General features: G+C 40.6%; 1 protein-coding gene across 1 annotated transcript in view; it reads right to left on the reverse strand.

Moving 5' to 3' along the window:
* ezrb (ezrin b) overlaps positions 1-16,331 on the reverse strand; it is a 41,154-nt gene extending 24,823 nt beyond the window's left edge. The window contains exons 1-3 of the mRNA XM_050058342.1: positions 16,188-16,331; positions 13,614-13,721; positions 6,026-6,109 (exon numbers count right to left, since the gene is read on the reverse strand). Of these exons, the coding sequence (XP_049914299.1) occupies positions 6,026-6,109; positions 13,614-13,625 (96 nt within the window). The 5' untranslated portion in view covers positions 13,626-13,721; positions 16,188-16,331. The remainder of the gene's footprint in view (positions 1-6,025; positions 6,110-13,613; positions 13,722-16,187) is intronic.
* Between the last annotated feature and the right edge of the window lie 4,569 nt (positions 16,332-20,900).

Raw genomic sequence — 20,900 nt, forward strand, 5'->3', positions numbered from 1 at the left:
ATTTCTCACTGGCAGCTGAGGCAGAAAGTGAAAACCCAGTTATAGATCTGGAATAATCACTTGTGCTGCAGGAGGAGTTACCATTTTCCACTGAGGCAAAACCTCAACGACCAGAGGCTCTTTATGGCCTCCAGAGAGGCAGAGCAATTTTCCAACAGCACTGCGTAGGAATTCATGTTTTTGTGTGTATGTGCTGTCAAGTGGGACAACCTCTGCGCCAGGCCCTTTCTGAATGCATCACTGCCAAATTCCCCACCCAGTCACCAGGTGAGGTGTTAAGTTGCCTGGGTGAAGTTTGAATCAACACGCTGGCACTCTGGCCAAGCCCTTTCCCAGTGATAAGCTCTAGCCAAGGTTAAAATTAAAATGAGACTCCCCCAGTTTTAGTGGCCGACACAAAATACAGGGCAGGCTGACCTGTGGGAGTAAAAAATGAATGGCTTTGATTCAGGGAACCTTTCTGATGGATTATATTTAGTGCAACAACCACAAGCACGATACGGGGGCCTGAAATGAGAGAGGCTGCATCTCACCTGCAATGAAACTCATAAGGCCTCAGAAAACAATCAGCCCTTTCATGGTGGCTTCAGGGTTGTCAGAGTGAGAGGCAGAGAAACAGAGTGGGCTAACGGACAGATACCTACATGAACCATTTTCTCAGGGGATAAGCTTCTGTAGAGAGGTTTGGAGCAACCTTGGCAGGGAAGTTACAACTTTAAACAACATTGTACTTAACTTGACTAAAGAAAAACTAGCTTTAATAACGTGCGGTACATGTTATGAACACCTGCAGGTAAAGGATACTGAAAATAGAGCAGTTAATTAGAGGAGGATTAAATCTGAATCTGGGGACGCAGGTTTACTAAACTGACATCGCAGCAGGTTGCTTTGGCAGGCTGCCTCGACTTTAATGGGTCCTCTCGGTAGTTCCGGTGTACGCTGAGAGCTCCTCACACCTCAGATATTTGTTCAAAGTAAGATTAATGAAAACAGAACACTCCAATTTAAAACTCTGTGTTTCCACAGGACTCACAACTTCAAGACTTTTGTAGACTGTTTTAACACCACAGAGAATGCAGTTTAATACCCATTTCGCAGTATTTCAGCCTCCAATTTTACAATAAAGGAAATGGTTCGGCGCCTACTTCCAATTCATAAATTCTCATATTACAGCCAAACAGGGCACTAAAATATGTTTCTGAATACTTTTGTGGCCAGATATAGGCAATACAGCAACAGAATCTTGGTTTATGTTTCATCAGCACTGCTTAGTTTCACTGTCTGATCCCAGTTTGGTCTGAGTTTGAGAGACAGAGAGTGGCGGTTCGGTCTCAAGATCCTCTTCTATGCTCTTTGTGTCTGTGGTGGTGGGCATTAAAATGAGGCCATACAATCTGTAGTTCCAGCAACAGTCCTAGAGTTCTTGGAACTGAGAGATGAGCAGGGAGATCTGGGCGCTGCTGTTGCTGTGTTAACTCATGCTAATCGGGCAGACGTTGAACTGACCGTTCGCCGGAAGGATAGTGGCTCCGGAACTAGTCCTTCAGTGCTACATCTAACCTGTGTCATGGCAGCAACAAAAAGTTTGCTGATCCAGCAGGGGTCAAATCAATGCCTTTATTTAAACAGGGAAGACATGTGTCGCAGTGCTATGCTGTGCATCTCAGCGAAGATAGGAGTCATGCCACCCTCCAGACTAGAGAAACTGTTTAGGACTTTTGTGAATTAAGAGTAAGACTTTTCAATACCTTCAAAGACCTTTTTTCGGAGACCGAATTCAATTCATTGTAAGATTTTCAATGCCTTAAGATACTCTGCAAAACTCCTCCCAAAAATCTTTGCAATAGTATCCTGCCCTGGAAAACCTAAATCCACAGACATGTATAAAATATAGGGCTCCACTCCTTTCACGAGCTCTTATAGGCAGAAGAACAAGTTTACCTCATTCTGGCAATGATTTAAAAAACTGTGAAGTCAGCGAAACCTTTGCAGTCAGGTCGAAGAAGCTAAACCTTTCAACAAATTCTTAAGAGTCACAGTGTCACCACCCACTTCAGACTCGTTTGAGGAGCAAAAGCTGCAGTGCCACATAGGAGCAGTTAGCATGACTTCAGAGTGCAGCCTCGTCTTACAGCGATCTGACAGACAGTGAAAGTTTCTCCGCCTGGTTTATGGGAGCCCAGGCCCTGCGGTGAGAGAGAGGAATGCCACTGGGCTGAAACAGCATTACTCACTACATCCTCCGAGCTGAATAACGTGGAGTCCTCCAGCAATTGAGGAGGGGAAGGGAGGGGTTCAACCAGTCGGGCCCCAAACAGGGACCAGCACAAAAAATGAAGGAGCGTGTTTCGTGGTGGTGAGGGGGGGGGCGGTGGGTACTGGCCCAGAGGAAATGGGTCTATTGCTGTCAGACCACACATTAATTGTAACTGTGCAGTAAAGGGAGTGTTACAAAGGGTTTAATATCTAAGAATAGTTCTGCTCCAGTGCTACAACACAATGAAAAACCCACCATGTGATAAGTTCCCTCTCTTGAAATGGAACAGCTTTGCAGCAACTTCTGAATGCAGCTTTGACATGTGGGTTGGGTGTATAAGTAAACTTGTTTCATATTTTGCTTCTAGCACCTGTCAGCCAGATTATTCAGACTTGGATTCAGTTCAAGACTTTATTGAACTGTTAAAAGATGTGGCCATGTTTTCAATCCTCCTTCTGCTTTTAACCAATCCAAACCAGTTCTCAAGAGCTGAAACTGAAAGCCTTTTGTAACCACATGAACACCGGAGAGAGCATCTGGCAACTGGGCCTGAGCACACTGAGGACAGACTTAACTAACCAATACATTGACTGTAAACCGCAGCTGCTGGGATTTTTCTAATTCTGGCTCACGTCAAAATGAAACAAGCAGCAGCGAGCAGTCAAATGGAAGTGAAACTGCACGAGGGTGTGTAGGGGAGTGGCAGACGTTTCTCTTTAAGAGCAGCATCACAAGGTTATGATCAGCACGGACCGCACGGGCCACAACCAGGCCTCACACTCGCCCTGGAAATGAGCTCACTGCTGTTACTCAGCATTTCCACAGAAGCTGTCTAACACTGTGTGAGTGTACTTGTGTCTTTGCAGCTGATTACTGCCAAAGCACCCGTTTAAAGCTAAATGCTGCTGACAGACTTTAGGGACACGACCGCTAAACGTTAGCCAAATTAAACTGAGGATGCAGTGAGCGGCTGCTTGGACTAAAGACAACGAGCGAGGCTTCGTAGACAGTTTCCCGTGCTCAAATTAGTAAATTGCACCAAAATAGAGCACTGAACTGTCTCTGACACTATCACAGGGAGTGAGTGATTATCTGCGGCACACCCCGCTAAGAGCCATTCTAACAAGTAGGCGGGGGAATTCACCAACACCTATAAATAGGGAGATGTCAAAAGCTAATATCTAGGTCTTCAACTAGTCTTTCCTTTAACAATGACACACATTAAGAGCTCCAGAGCTTAAGTCCCGCGCTGTCATAAGTGCCGACTTGGTCAAAACTAGCCAAAGGTCATCCATACACAAACAGGTGGCATCAATGTCACACAAAACACACCAATTTCTCAATATTGCTGTTATAGCAGTAATGTTTAGGGATATTAACATCAACATGGTTTTGTTAAGATGTTTTTTTGACTAAAATGTTCTCGACATGCTGCCACAACACACACAATCAGCTACGCTTGCTATTGAAAAACAAGTTATACAGGAAATGGCTAAAACAATGTCTTTCCTCCCTAGGTGCTGTCACACAGCCTCAGACGAGCTCACGCTAATGACATGTCATCCACATTTGGATTTCAGGTGCTGAGCTTTGCAACAGTATCTTTATAGCAGGAGGAAATTAAAATTGCTCACTTGACAATATTACAAGTGGCCAGTAACTGGAGCCACAAAGGTCATGAACAAAATACCGCACCTCATACTACCACTTCTAGTTATTACATAAACCACGTCCGGTGTAATGGACAAACATTAACACAGTAACCTGCCTCAATGTTCAATACACACCTGATGAAACAGCGAACATTCGATTTAAGGTCAAATGATAGTGACACTTACTATAAACATGATTTATTTTTCTCTAAATAACCATAAATCATAAGATTTAATAAGAAAATGTGAGTGAGATTTCCTAGAAAGAATTCATTTTTATGTTTCCATTAACGTAGCCACACCTTGCACTCCTCCAACTTCCTCACAGACTTCATTCACTGCTGCTATTAATCACTAGTTTAATAAATGTCTCAAGTTCTCTTTGTTCACGCCTGTTAAACTGCAATTTTTCAACGCAGGAACCCATTTATTATAATCCCTGAAGCTCAGTGGGAAGACAGAGACTGATAAGGACACTCTGTGCCCAAAGCTCCTGTAATCTCGTCTGTGCGAGATAACTTTTCGGACCTGGATGTAATGAATGGAAAGAGCTTTGGAAGGGATGATAATGAGGGCAGACACTTTCTCCTTTTCCTAACACAGACCTCTCTTAGTGACGTCAATCCAGTAAGTTAGATAATGAAGGTTGTGCAGCGGTAGCAGAAATATAAAGTAACAGCAAAGTATAGCTGGGCTTAAATCACAGATGTGAACAAACAGATTCATTTAATTTGCTTCCTTGCCGATTTAAGTAGAGGATAGATACGACTCGTGTCTGTGCATTACATATTTATTTAGTAATTGGTTGGCTTATCTTAGCATAAAGACTGGGAACAGGAGTAAACAGATGGCCTGTCTCTGTCCAAAGGTATCTAAATCCACTGACCATATCCTCTAAAGCTCAGTGAGTAAATCTCCAATGTTAAATCTTGTTTGATCAATCTGTACAATAACACCTATGTCAAAATGACAACTTGCAGTTTAATAGAGAGTTATGCACCAGACTATTTCTTAGCTGGGAGAGCTAACATACTGGAGTCCTTGCTGGTTGGCAGGCAAATATTCCCGACCAAGAAATAGTCCCACACTTTACCCTTCATACTACCACAAGTTATTGTTTTTAAACATCAGTTTTTGTACGAATTAAACACACGATAGATGTTAATTAGTGAGCTTTAGAGGTGCCGGTGGACAGCCATTTTCCTGTTTCCAATATTTGTGCTAAACTATGCTAAGCTAACAAGCTTCTGGCTGTAGCTTCATACAGAGATAAGCCGCTTTCTTTTACGAACTCTGTACGATGTCCGGACCTGATTCCCTGGACTGTTCCCTTTCATACACGTAGCGCACAACAGGAGATCGTCTTTATCAGACGTGTTCTCACCTACTAGAGATACTACGTTAGCCTAGGTAGAGCGTGCAGAAGGCAGGAAGTGATGCAGACATTGACAGAGTTTCTTGCAGTTCGGCTTCTACCCTTTCCGACAAAAGTTCCAGAATCTCGTCATCTCTACAGTTAGAGATTTTAGTTGCCGTCTTCATGTCAGTGACCCTTCTTCTTCTTCAGTGGATATTTATTTCCTATCGGTTTCATGCGAGCCTCGTGATAGCAACGTTTTCAACATGCCCACTCACTCTCTGTGAATTCTCTGGACAATTACCTGCTCTATTGGCACATGGGCTCCGTCAGACATTGAACAGACCTTGTAGAAGGGAGCCGGCAAGATAAAGTTTAATGTCGGATTTAACTGATTTGGACATTTGTGTTCTTACATACAGCTCCTCCCGGTGATATCTAGATAATTTCAGGCTTGCAGTGCATGTGTGAAAGGGGCTATATGAACATGAGGGTGGTATGAACCTTCTCACCTAACTCTCAGCATGTGTGACCGTTCCTCTTACTCTACAAATGACCTACTGTATATGTATGTTACATTGTATAAATACCACTAGAGTGTGACTGTGTGACTTGTATTGATCTGACCCTTAAAAATGGCATAATCATTATCAAAATCATTCTCACATTGTTTTGTTTCCAAAACAAAGTGACACTGATAACATATTTACAGATCAACACTGATGCTAGAGGTCAAAACACAACTGATATGCACTGTACCTGGTCAAACAGCTGCTTGCCGGTGGTGCTGGGCTGGATGGCAAACTCCAGCTCAGCGTCCATGGTGGTGACGCGAACATTGACCTGTGTGAAAAAAACATGAGAAAACAGGAGTTCAAAAGCTGACCCAGAGCTACAGAGAGGTTCTCATAGGTAAGGGCCTACACAGACTGCACAACACTGCTTTGGTGTGTGTGTGTGTGTGTGTGTGTGTGTGTGTGTGTGTGTGTGTGTGTGTGTGTGTGTGGTAAGGGGGTGTATTTGCAGAGTAAACACATGGGGCTCTGTGTTTATCTCTGCTTTCTCAGAGGCCAGACGGGCTTATTGAAGGGAATTCTGCTGCAGAATCAGAGGTGTTTTTGGTACAAATATTCAGTGATTGGTTTAACTTTTGATTTTATGGAACACACAAAGAGGTGGCACCTCTATCGCTAACTGCAGCTGTAATTTACTAACTAAAAACAGGCACTGTGGGTGTTATTCTGGATGGCTAGACTGAAGAGAAGGAAACTAAAATAAGGCAGCCACTTCAGTCATTTACTCCCATTCACAGAAAAAGAGGCATGTCTTTCAGCTCCCTGGTTAATGATTAATCAGAGTGGCCTGTGCATACAAAAAGAGGTGGTCCATCTGACTGAAACCTGCCTTGTGAGCAGAGAATTAAATTGTGATCCACCCCAGTGATTAATCTGCGATTTCAAAACCATTACAAATACATTACAAATAGCATGACTGCACAGAATAATGACGGCTGACGTCAACTGCATCCCATAATGGAGGGAAACAATATATTCCGTGGTGTAAGTTTGATTAGTAATCAGCAAATGGCATCTGTATTTCACACAAAGGCCATGCAACAATGCACAAATATTTACAATAGCTGCTTTGAGGTAATGCACATACTGGCTCTCCTCGCTGTGGGTATAACATCAAATGTCTGGTATTCGCGGGGGTTATGAAAAGACCCTCAAAGTATTGACTGAACTTATTAATGCTCAGTGACAATGACACAAAGGGGTTAGTGGACACAGGCTGAGGAGAGAGAAAGCCTGCTAACAGAGCCCTCCAGTGACATCTTTCATCTCCAGCCCATTGTGAGCAGCGCTGAGCAAATTCAATGACGCCCACTGGAAAAGGGATGTCTGGGCTGCAGCAGTGACTAGTCTGGTGATTCAGAGCTCCACCGGTTCTGAGGAAGCTACACAGGCTGAGCAACTAACTGACAGGCTTAAATCCTACACAGAGGGCAAATCCAATCACAGCATTGGATGGGAAGCGCCTCACCACAGCGCTGTCCAGGATATTGTAAGAACACAGTAGTCTAGACAGTGGATTTTCAAGGATGCCCCCTTTTTTTCTACACGTGTCTCCTCCTGTAGCAGACTCACTTGGGATCCAAACCCAGGATCTGTGGCAAGGCAAACTTAGCTTTACAAACAACAACTCACATAGAGTTTGTAGCTCTGTCCCGCTGTGCCACATGTGCATACAATTTGAAACTTTTAGAGTCCAACAGGGAAGCTTATACCAGCTTGGAGTCGTAGCTAAAGAGCAGGGGAAGGAGGGGAAGCAGTGCATTTACTTTGCACAGCAAAACAAAGATCCCCATTCAGCTGCAGAGCCCCAGCAGCCCCTCACTATCATCATCTACACTCCAGCAGAGCCAGATTACCAAAAACTGCCACAGAACTGCAGCAGAAGTGATCAGAAACTGCTTTAATATGTGATATTTTCAGACTCCCCTTGTTTAAAAGTGATTGGGCAGCAGCAGCTCTGACAGATTTGGGATGCCTCATTCAACATCATGGTCTATATTTACAACCATTACAGATGGAGCACCTAGAAAAACACACCCTAACCGGCAGAGAATGGAACATGTGAATGTGTGGAGCAGACAAGCCAACAGAAACCACTGAGTGAGTGATATCTGATCTCAAAGTAAGTCCTCCGACGGTAACTCACAATAAACTGGGGCCATTCAGAGCGGTAAAGAAAACATGACACATATGCTAAAAATATACCGGGCAAGGACCCAGAGTTCCACAATGAGCAACTTTAGTCAGAGGAAAGTACAGGCGTGCATATTAACCATATAAACCCCTGCTTCACGAGTCATTACAGTATTAACGGACTCAATTATTTCAGCTACAGGAGCAGTGGTTCCCAAATCTAACAAAGCGTGTACACATTTTAACACTCACTGGTGGAAGGTACAAAGTGTTGGTAACTAAGAAACAATAACAACATGTAACACAAGCTCTATGGTAACACAGTCGATGCAATAAAAACCGCAGATCACAGTTCTGATGACCGAAATGTGATCAGCAGTGTGCAGGATTTCTTGGTTATTTCATGGTGAAACACTTAGTTTGAAATACTTTTTGTCCCATAAAAAAATAACATTTTAAATTAAGAGTTTGACATTTATGTGTAATACGCCTATTTGCTTTCTTGCTAGGAATCATATGAGAAGACAGATACCACTCTCACATCTGTACAGTTAATAGAGTGTTCCAGGGATGCATTTTTTGTAGGCCGCCGTGGAAGTTAGCATCGTCCTGGCTCCCATGTCATCAAGCCTATGGGATTTTTCCATTGGATTTTAGCTCAACTGCAGAAAATTGGCTCTGTGGCAGGCAAACATTTATGATGCTTTCAGGTTTTGTTCAGCAAGATATTCTTCACAAATGAACACCACTTTCATGATTTTTGAAGTCTAAATGCAATCGCCAGAGGTAAAAAGCTAACGTTAGGCTATTAACGAACTACACATGTCTGTGCGTGATGACGTTCTGTAGTCTCATTTAGCAACTTGTTAGCAACCGCCTTTTTCAAGCTTCAAAATAAAAGAGTGGGGTATTACTGATTTATTTTATGTCGCAGAACAAAATATCATGTCTCTTAAGCTTGTGTGAACCACAGACCCTACTTCAGGCATGACAGAAATCCCATTGACTTCAACACAAGGCAGCCGAGTACTGAAATGCTAACTCGTTTCTGGGTTTTAGGACTCATGTCTGCGTTACTCTATAGCGCCTGTAGCTACTGCTAGCAGTTGATTAGCTTAGCTTAGCATAGCATTAAGACTAGAAACAGCTAGCGCAGCTCTGTCAAAAAACGCAACAAAAATCTTCTTACTATCACTAATTAACGTTATAGCTCATTTGCTTAATTTATGCAAAAAAAAAAACAAAGTGTAAAAATGTCAATTTATTTAGGCGTTTAAAATGAATGAAAAGAAACAAATTTGGGGTTTTCTTCCCGCTGTACTGACATGACCCAGCACCATGAATCCTAAACTGGGGTATGAACCAAACTAGGACTTCTGAGTACCATTACACCCCTACAATTTATATATATGGTAATTAGTGAGCTTTAGAGGTGCTGGTTACCTTTGGACAGAGCTATGGCTAACAGCTTACAGTGTCCGGGCTCTGGCTACATATTGACAGACATACAAACGTGAGAGTGGTTTTGATATTCGCAACTCTAGAAAAACTAGATCACAGTATTCCATGCAAAGGTGGAAACTCTATCATTAATCCTTTCCCTGTAAACATTAATGGCCCAAATCTAAATTAAAATATGAATCAAGAAGATGGTAACATTTACAGCTAGATCTGAGACGATTAGTCAATTCAACAATACGTCAATTGACAGAAAAGGTGCTACTCTGTAAATCAATCAAGCCGTCCCTCAAGAATGTCAAATATTTCCTAGTCCGAACCAGCCCTTCCCTGTCCCATAAAATCACGATCTGTATCCTTCCTTCAGACGTTCCAGTGGGGAGGTTAAGTAGCTGCTCTGGGTCAGGTTAAAGAAATGAGGTGGTCATCACCTCAGTAGTTAAACTGTGAATAGCTTGCACTGCATTCCTCAGTGAACACTATTCAATTTTTAACCCTCTGCATAGTTTGCATGGTTTTACAAGAGCCTTTTGCAATCAGAGTCACCATGGGGATTCCACTGAAATGGTTTGAGAGTAATATAACCATAAAACACCGCCACTGTTTGAGTCTAGAGAAGAAGAAGAACAAGGATGGGGAGAACTGGCCCATTGTCTGCTTTATTTAGGTTTTAGGAAGTGATATTTTTAAAGGCTCTGTCACCATTGCGTACATACATGTAATTGAAGAATGGGAGTCAAAGGACTTGAACCATTTTTGGATTTGTGAATCAGATCATGAGGGTGTTCCAGGCATGATTGAGTTATCAATTATTTAAAAAGAACAAATACTAACAATAGGATTGGACATGAAAAAGGAAACACCCATCTATGTTGATCGTGGCCTTGTATGGTTTGTGTCACTGGGCTGTGACCGCGAGGAAACAGGATTGTGGGGAGAGCCAAGGAGCGCGATCCTTTACCTCTGACAATGTGTCATTCAGATAGGTGAAACATGAGTCACACAAGCACCAATACAGGAGCCTCGACTACTCCTCAAATCTGGTCCAACGTCCTGAAGCTGGGCGTCACGGTCCTCAATCATAAAAGTTTCTCTTTTCCAAACAGTGCTGGAATGTTTGATACGATGCCAAGTATCTGAGCTGAAATGATTCGGACTGCCTGTAGGTTTCTGTGCCAGTAAGCGTCACGTTTGAGGCAAGTTAGCATTGGTATCCTCTTTGATCTTTGCTTTTCAGGGACTACAGTTACTTTAACGATGACATTCCTTAACTTTTCCATAACCTTGTAAGATTTCATGACTGCTCAACCTTTTTTGATGTAAGGTTATGACTCTGAAAGTTTGTTTTAAAGATTTTGGGGGGCACTGCATTGTATTAGATGACAATTAGTACTAAAGAAACACACGGACATGGGGTGGGGATGCTGGTTTCAAATCTTGGACATTGTGTACAGTATATGGAGAGTCTCACAGCCAAAAATGTGTGACTCAAATCACTTGCCTTGAAGACACAGGTGCATTTTCCCCAATTAGTCTTCTATGTTGTATGAATAAAAATAAAAGTTGTATTATAAATGTACTGGTCGATTAACAGGTGCCTGGTTTCAGGTGCCATTGAAAATGACCATTACCATGATATTGTAAGTTAGCACCCTAAGAGAGAGAGACACGTGAGGGGGTTCTGGGTATTTTATTCCACAAAAACGCTAGTTTTGGAAGTTAAGACATTCAGTTATGTATTTATTATCTCTTTTCCACTTATATATCATGTTTAACCTGATACTGTACAAATGGGTGGGGAATTAAACTGAAGCTCGTCATCGTTTTGGTCATTTTACAAGCCAAAATGCAGAATAATTTCTCTCTCAAATTGTGCAATTTTGCTGCTTTTCTTTATCACATATGAACGTAAATTGAAAACCTTTGGATTTGTGGACAAATTTTAAATTGAGAAATTGTCAAGGACATTTCTTTCACTACTTTTGCACAGACTCAACAGTAAATGGATTGAGGGAATCATCAGTGCATTAATTTATATTGAAAAGAATCATTAGAAGTCTTACTGTGGCTTTCGGGTGTTGTTTCCAGTCATCCCACCATCCCCTGCCTCCCACACTCAAAATATACTTCCAGCTAAAGGGGTGAGCCTCTGACGCTCACCAAACTTGTAATCTAGTTACACGCTTTTCACAGGACTCAAAATATAAGCCCGTATTTACATATCTCACCACGGCTAAAAGTGAAACTCAGCATTTGCAGGATTACTCTAAGAGTATGAAGCTTTCCGGTGGAAACAGCATCAAAGGAGCAACTTCATTAAAACAGACTTAGTGTCCTTTTGATATTTATGCTATGTTGTGTCAGTAATGAGGCCACTTATTGAGCAGTCAGTAAACCAGAGGCGAACATCAGAAATTAAGGAAATATACCATGGAAAAGAAAACAGTCTGGCGTTAACGTCCAAAAATGTTGTTTTGTGGCAGCTGGACTCTATGTGCTGTCGCTATCACACAGTAATGATGTCATTTCCACGGAGACGCTCATGACAACCATGAGGCCATTCTAAACAAACCGACAACACACTTTATGACACTGACCGGGGGCTTGGTCACTGTCATCACAATACGCTGCTCTGTTCAGCAGCAACATGTCTCTGTCATGATGTGAGTGGTGTTTAAGCAGCAATTTATGCCTCTGTTTTTGTCTTTTTTTACCAAAATCTTTCCATTTTTAAACCTTTTACTTATCAAACTTAGGTATCTGTGTGTTTAAGGCAACTCTGGACTTTCTATTCTGCTTTTAAATAAATAGAGAAAAGTCAAAATAAGAAAAAAAAAAAAAAAAAAAAGCAAGATGTTTAATTCATATCCATGTCTAAAAGATTTCCATCTCATTTCCCTTTACACTGTATCACACAAATAGGCTGTCATGCTAGAAATTTACAATCAGTGAGCTGAGGGAGGGATGTGCTCCATGTGCGACTGTACAGAATGTAATAGCTGGGGTGGGGCAAAACGAATCAAGAGTAATTGAGTGCAAAAACCTGCTCGCATATACAGGACGGTTTCATCAAATAATCTCTCTTTTTTTTTTTTACTTTTGTTTTGCTTTTTTGATGATGAAAAGCCTCTAGTGCTGTAAACACTATAAGTCACCATTTCACATTTTCACCAGGACTCCAAGATTACTATGGGGAACCCGACACTTAAGTGGACAGCAACCCCAAATTTCAGGCTGGAAAATAACTTCAAGAGACTCAGAGTGGACCCTGTATTCAAGACAAACTCCTGAGGATATAAACAAGACATTTTTCCACCCTCCATGTTTATGATGTGTACATCATTATGTAGAATGATGTCAAAGCTACAGATCCTGTGACTATGACCACCTACACTGTAACAGTGCCTCACTGTCCGTGTCTAGAATATGAATCTGGCAATTCTTGTTCCTGGCTTTGGAGCAAAGTGGATGATGTTCACTGAAAACATATGGGACACCCTGAGGGCTATGAGGAGCACATGTGACAGGAGCGGCATTCCCCTCTTACACAGACCCTACTGATCCTGTAGGTTTCTATGACAAAACTACATATTCAGTCAAGTGAGATGTGACATTGTTCTGGCTGTGGTTCAGCCTGTAAATGTACTCCTGTGTAGGTTATAGCCTTGTGTTTTGTTCCTGGCTCGCTGACAGACAGTTTAAGAGATGTGACGTGAAGTTAAATACGTGTAATTAAATTGACATGTCAACAGTTTCAGTGATCACACTGCTTGGAAGTTGAGGTAACTACTCTGGGAGCATCACTTTAACATCTGTCACTCCCAGGAAGTGATATATTTTTCCAAATTAGCAACTAAAAAGTAACATAATTCACAAGATCTCAAAAAATCACTATGTTATGACATTTTTAACACTAAATATTATACTCTAATAGAGCAATAGCATCAATTTCAATATGCTTCCATTGATTTACCACATATTCACTACAAACCACAGTAATCTTAATTCAATATAATTTAGCTAGTTAGCTATTTAATGTGATAAAACATGAGAAAATACTTCATAAAATAGAAGATTAAGCTGAATGAATCCTCCATTACCTGTTTCAGTTGATCTTAAAGCAGTGTTACAACAAGCAGTGAGTGAAAATGTCAATAAATCAAAGAGCTAACGTTACTCACCGCTTTGGGCATTTTTCCGTCCTTTTCCTTGCTCTGTGCGAGGAGCTGAGAAATTTAATTTAATAAAAAAGTGTGTCCAACAGAGAGACGAGTGCTCCGTGTGCCTTCCTGAAAAGAGAGAAAGAAGAGAAACGAGTTTCAGCCACTTCGGCGTTACTTAAACCCGGCTGAGAGCAGCTCGGCACTCCTGCGAGCGACAGTCATCAGGATGAATCACCGCCACGACCAGCAAGCTAACAGCGGCTAGCTAGCGCAACACCGGAAGTGTCCCGGTCTGGACTTCAACATAAAAGCACTATTCAACTGACCCTGAGTCCAGCCAGGAGTCTCGCCACAGGAAACCTTTACTAACTCCATCTTTAGTTTTAACTTTAAACATTTAGAGCTGTAATGATTAGTGTATTAGTTAATTATTTAATAAGTCAACCAACAGAAAATTTATTGGCTATTGGTCATCAAAAACTTTTTTATACAAAAAAGCCAAACATTTACTGGTTTCAGCGCTACATGACAGTGCGGTGCTTTTCTTTGTCATACATTATAATTAACTAAAAAGCTTTGGATTTTATACATATTTCTTGTGTTTACTCTAATTTCATTGTTGTTGTCTTCTGTTGATGTATATATTGTAGTTTAATTTTCACACTTACAGCCTCAGCACAGTAACCCTGTATATTTTAATTCTATTTCTTGAGTACTAGTGCTAAAATGCACATTTTATGCTTCATATTTACACACTTTTATTTCTTACTCTTACTTCTTCTCTACCTTTTACATCTGAGCAACTGTAAGGAATCATAATTTCCCCTCGGGGGTCAATAACATATTTCTGATTCTGATTCTAATTTCAGGACAGTTGGTCGGATAAAATATATAATTTAAAGACATCACCTTGGAATCTGGGAAGTGACACCTCGCATTTTTCACTATTTTATGACGTTTTACTGACTAGACAATTAATTGACTAATTAAGAAAATAAAGGGCAGATTAAACAATAGGTAGAAAATAATCATCATTTGCAGCCAAATTTTATTCAGTTAATTTTGATTTAATTTTAGTTTAGTCAATTTCAATATTAATTATTTATTTTCAACTTTTTTTTTTTTGATAATATTGCTGATTTTTTTTTATTACCTAAAACCTACCAAAACCAACCAACTATATGGCTGAAACAATAAACAGTTATACCACCGTTTAAATATTGATTTTTATCTCAGTTATATTATCAACTAGTCATTTTGACTATGAGCTGTCCAACAACGGTGAAAAATATCCATCTCACATTCTCAGAGCCAAAAGTGACATCTTCAAGTTGCTTGTTGCTCTAATCAACAGTCCAAAACCTAAAGATATAGTTAATTTAAAGTGATGTTTTGCTTGAAATATGAATTTAGGGCTGTAACCAAGGATTGCTTTTATTTTTAATAAATCAGTCAAGTGCAGTTGATAAATTGAATCTGATTTTAGTCCATAAAATATCACAAAGGAGTAAAGCATATCCCCGAACAATTTCCAGAGGCCAAAGATACCCAATGTAAAATAATATTCAACAAAGAAAAGCAGAATTTCTCACATTTGAGAGGTTATGGTGTGAAAATGTTAGGCGTCATTTCTCAATAAATGACTATATATACATTTTTTAAATAGTTTAAAAAAAAGGTTTATCATAATTAAAGACCTTCTGCATATCTCTCCTATAAAACAAGTATCATTTATTTATCAATTCTCTCTTAATAATGTATATTCAAGCCTAATCATTTTTTGGTTACCCTTAATGATTTTATTCTGAAATTTAAAACCGGAAGTCCTGCAGTTGTGCTCTACCTTGTCACTGGTGAATCATCCACACACCAGGTAGGTTAAATATGGTACTCTATGTGCCTCACCCTCTAGCTATGATAAAGTTATAGTCCCCACCAGCTATGATAAAGTTATAGTCCCCGCCCTGTGCTGTTTTAGTCTTTTATTTTGACACCCTCAGTTACTAACAGAGCCCACACCCCAAATCATGGGAGTCATGGAGGCCATTTACACCTGAGCTGGTCTGAGTCGCTTCATAAAGTCGCTTTAAGGGCCAAAAACACAGTGTTGTATCACACTACAGGTGGTCAGGGTCACTGCCCAGGTCACATACAACATTTTGAGGCTGTTACATTAAAAGAAAATGTGATAAACTGGTGAGTTTGAGGGTGTATTTCCACGGTCTATGTTTTTTCACACCCACAGCGACAGTGAAACGATTCAAGCCCAGCAAACGAGAAATTCCACCTCTCTGATCGGCACCGATAGAGGACATGTATTTCACAATAAAACAAACCGTAAAACTGTCATAGCATTCAGCGTATGTGTTTTTAATGCTGCTGCCCTTTGAGCAGGCGCTTCCTCTTTGCTGCAGTCATCCTCACTGTAATCCCACAGACACCTGTTGTGAGATTTGTATCCTTTGTGCAGAGCAGCGCAAAGTGCGCGGAAACAAAAGTGTGTAAAGTGTGTTCCTGCGCAGCTTTGAGTCTGATCTAACGCAGGCTGCAGTCTGCACAACACACAGGTGATCCTCTTAGTCAGAGTCTTACCGGAGCCGAGGAGGTTTGGAGATGAGATGATTGTCCGGAATTCTCAGCCGCAGATTTCCCCTCCCTCTGTTCAGCCAGGCGCAATATGGCGCTCATCCATCCCACTGTGGTGATCCTGTTCCTGCTGTCACCGGTAGGCTGGAGGAACGCAGGTTCGCAGCGTTTCACAATCACAACCCAGGGTCCGGGGACCTGCAGGGGACTCTCAGGGGCTTCCCCATAAAACCAAGAACAGTTTCATTATTACCTGAGGGACATTTGAACTGAAGCTGGGACTCCCCCAGCCACATAGGGCCATTTTGTAGCTTTGAATTTCCAACCACGTCAGTCAGAGATGTATGTTTGGGGGTCGTTGCCATGGAAACTGAAGGTCATGCATTATTAGAAGATACAGGGGCACATAAAACCCACAACTTAAAAAGATCAAGAGCTGCAACCTGAAAGCCGAAATACAGCAGGTGTACATTTTTCTGGCCTTTTCTATTGCACAGCGTGATTTTGCCAAGTAGGACATGCTCCAGGACCAACACTGCGATCAACCAATCACAGCCCTCTGACATCATCAGTGTGCCGCTCCTGTGGTTCTTTCAAAAATCCTAGTTTTCCAAATTGAAGTTAGTACAATTTAAAAAACAAACAAACAAAAAAAAAACTCTAACACTGGAAAAAACCTTTTCAGCTACTGCAGGGTTAGCGTGCTAACTAGTGGTGTGTCTCAAATCACATACTTCCGTTAGTACACTTCCATGTAGTATACTATGTGCACTATGTACTCATTGGCGTAGTGCGCGAATTTCTAAAGGGTAGTGTTGTCTCAAACCAAACACGGCTGTTGTGCACTCATCGGAAATGACAACCACAAATTAGCTACTTAGCAAACTAGCATTAGCATTCGCATTATCGTTCGCGGTACCAAATCATTACAGACTGGTTAATTAACCCAACGAACACACTGCTGGCTTATACCCGACAACAATATAGTGGTGCCTAGTGCAAAATTACGTGAATTTATACAATGCAGCGATGTTCACGGTCGCACAGTCCTTGGCCCCCATTTCCAGTTTGAAAAGTGGTCCCTCCCCTTCCGTTACGTAGCCATTGAGGGCAAGAAGTGTCCATAGTTCCATGCTCAACTTTTTGACTGTTTTGAGTGCACCATCCGGGTACTCACAGTGCACTGCATTTTTCCATACTTCTCAGTATGAACGCACTTGTGCACTCAAAATAGAAAGTGTAAGTACAGAAGTACGCGATTTGAGACACAGCACAGGTTGGATATGCTAATGAGTAAACTTGCCAATAGGCTAGGATGTTAGCAAGTTAGCTTGCTAAGTAGGTAGGCTATGCTAACAAGTAAGATGTTCATTAACAAAGAGTAAAGATAATACAATTTTTGAGTTGCATTGTATTAACTTCAACTGGCAAAATCAGGTTGGGCCTTTTTAGTATACCCACCCAAGCACGACATGATTTTGCCAAGTAGGATACGCTCCTGGATCAACATCTAACGTGTGTGATCAACCAATAACAGCTCTCTGACATCATCAGCGTGCCACTACTGTGCGTCATTCAAAATTCTTTCGTGCTTCTTCTGAGCTAAGCTAGTTTTCCAAACTTAAGTTGGTGCAATTGAGCAAAACCCTCAGTTACACTGCATGAAATCCTTACAAGCTACTGCAGGATTAGCGTTAGGGTTGGCTTGCTAAGTGGATAGGCTATGCTTGCCAGTAGGCCAGGTTATTGTTTACAAACAAAGATCAAGGGCAATATTATTTTTTTCAGTTGCAAATACCTGCGATTAACAACTTTTCCGTCATTTTTTTAGCCTATTCAAAACAGTTTTTGTTTTATTTTTTCAAGTTAAGACTGCTCGTGTTGACCTGGGACCACACTGTCATGTTTACCCTGCATAATTTGTTTAAGTCAAAAATAACTCAATGTTGCAAAAAAAAAAAAATGTTTTGAATAGGCTTTGAGAAAAGGAGGGAAAATGTGTCCATTGCAACTGCAAAATGATATTGTCCTTACTTTTAATATTAGTTAACAATATTCTAGCCTATCAGCAAGTTTACTTGTTAGCATAGCCTATCTAGTTAGCAAGCTAACTTGCTAACCGTGAAGTAGCTTATAAGGATTTTGTTTAGTGTTTCTGAGGATTTTATCAAATTTTACTTCCTTCAATTCTGAAAACTAGCTTAGCTCAGAAGAAGTTTCAGTTTGTGAAGTGATTGGTTGATTGCAATGTTGGTCCAGGAACGCGATGTGGGATGTTGATCCAGCAACATGTCCTACATGCACCCAATCAAGGGTGAAGGATTTGTTTGAACAATGAGGGGAAACATATTCAGTGGGGGGTATGGCAGTACTCCTTCAAAATATTTTGAGAGTCAAACTTTATTTCCTCAAATCTGGCAGATTTTATACACCAATTTGGACCTTTTCTGCATCAGTTTAAAGTGTACATCAGGACGGGACGCGAACGCCACTCTCTCAGATGAAAGTCGGTGTTTGTTGGACCCATCCACGGCCCCTCCTGCCCGCCCCAGTCCGACTTTCACCACCTTAACTTCTACCTTGTCCTGCCACGCTACCCCCAGATGCCGTCAGGCGCTGTCAAACTATAACGGCAACCAGCCACGTATCATGCCAACATTAAAGGACGCCTTTTTAGTTGGTTTCTGACGCTGCAGGCCACTGCCCAAGCGCCAGATTTAGTGTCATGTAGCCACTTGTTTGCTACTGCCTTTGTCAAGACATGAAAGTCAGTCTTGTTATGGAGGTGACGTTGAGTCATGTGATCGTGTTGTAGTTCGTTTATAGCCTAACGTTTGCTTTCTGCCCCTTTCCGATTGAATTTAGGCTTCAAAAATGGTGTTAACTTGTGGAGATTATCTTGCTGAGCAAAATTTGTAAGCATCATAAACATTTGTCTGCCACAGAGCTTATTTCCTGCAATAATCCAAGGGAACCAGGGACTTTTGACGAGGGAACCAGGGAGACGCTAACTTCCGCATCAGCCTACAGAAAAATGCCATCCCTGGAGCACTCTATTAATAGCCTGGTGATATAACTGATGTTTTCCACATTATCATTTCCTCATTTCGAAGATCAGAATAAACAGCGTACATGCCAACTAGTACGTCCCTGTGTGGCCTACTTTTAAAGTGCTAAACTGCACCTTCTATAATGTCAGTGATATTCACCCAAGCTCAAAACTTAATATAGACTTTTGTTGTTTTACTCCTGTTTTCTTTGTTATTTTGAAGTTCGTATAAAGATTTTATTGTTTTAATCACCTTTATTTTTTAAATGTATTTTCTGACTTTCACAGGCTATGACATAACATGTGTATGAATAACAACTTTCATTTAAAGATTTTGCTATTTATCTATCCATCCATCTATGTATCTATCTACATGGCTTTTATCTGTGTGCGTCAGTTTAGCTGACATAACTAAATTAATGAGGACAAAAGTATTTGACTGACTGTTACTACAACCTATGACTCTGTGTAAATAAATGTAAGCCTCATGTATCAGCTGTGTAAAGCCTGAGGTGTCACCTGTCTGAGCGCTGATGCATCACAGCACAAACTTTTTTTGTTCCACAGTAGCTCAGTGGAAGTGCGCATCACCCGCCCTGCACTGAACCACGGAAGTGCTGCCGAGTGAGTGAGAGGGGTGGCGTCATAGGTGATCTGACCAATGAGGTGACGGGATTAAAATAGAGCCGTATATATCGGAGGTTAGACCTACTTCTCACCATAATGCGAAAGCAGAGTGATGTGAGACACCCAACAAACCACTTTGTGCTACTTAACCGGCCTTTGTCACCACTGCTGCCATCATCATCATCATCATCATCACCATCATCACGAGCCCTTCCCTACGTGTAATAGTTTCAGGGCCTATTCAAAGTACATATAAAACAAACAGGCCTGTGTTAAAAGTGTAATTGACATATACACCTATAAATATTTTTAATAAATCTTTTTTTTATTAATTTATTCATGTTTATTTATTTTTATCTGTCTATATATATTTTTAACTTTATTTTTAATTTGTCTTATGTGTGTATATTGATATAATTATGTTTAACCCTTTGAAACCTGGAGTGACAAAGCTTTTCTTGTGGTGCTTTCAGGTGCCTTTCACAAGTATTTAAACCTTTGAGCTCTGAGCAAATGAGTGCAATGTCTTTTAAAAAACATGGAGAAATAAGAAATTGATCAACTTGGTGAGAAATTTTCCACAAATTGCAAAAAATTGAAAGATTTAGAAAATTATTTTTAAAATCGCTAGGGCAAAACTACATTTATAATTATCATTATTATATATTTGAAATTTGTTACAGATTTAAAAAAAAAAAAAAAATCCAGAGCTTTTTTTAAATTTATTTATTTATTTTTACTAATTTTCTTGTTTTTAATTTTCTTTCTTTTTTTTTTACGTTATGTTTCTTGAAAATTTAATGAAGTGTAAAAAAAACAAAATTTTATTTATTTATTTATTTTTTTAAAAAGCGACACATTAAAAGATAACCCCCTGCTATGATTTAAAAGTAAATTTAAAAAATAACGTAACAGCGATCATCTCAAATAACTCTAGTTGTTTGGAGTGGGGGTGGGGTGGATGGTGAGCTAATTTTAGCAGAGCAGAGTCCGTCTGACTGATGCAAAACATTGTTGAATTTGCCTGTTAGGACATCTGAATG

The sequence above is a fragment of the Epinephelus moara genome, chromosome 12 (assembly GCF_006386435.1).
Source record: "Epinephelus moara isolate mb chromosome 12, YSFRI_EMoa_1.0, whole genome shotgun sequence".
Lineage (NCBI taxonomy): Eukaryota > Metazoa > Chordata > Actinopteri > Perciformes > Serranidae > Epinephelus > Epinephelus moara.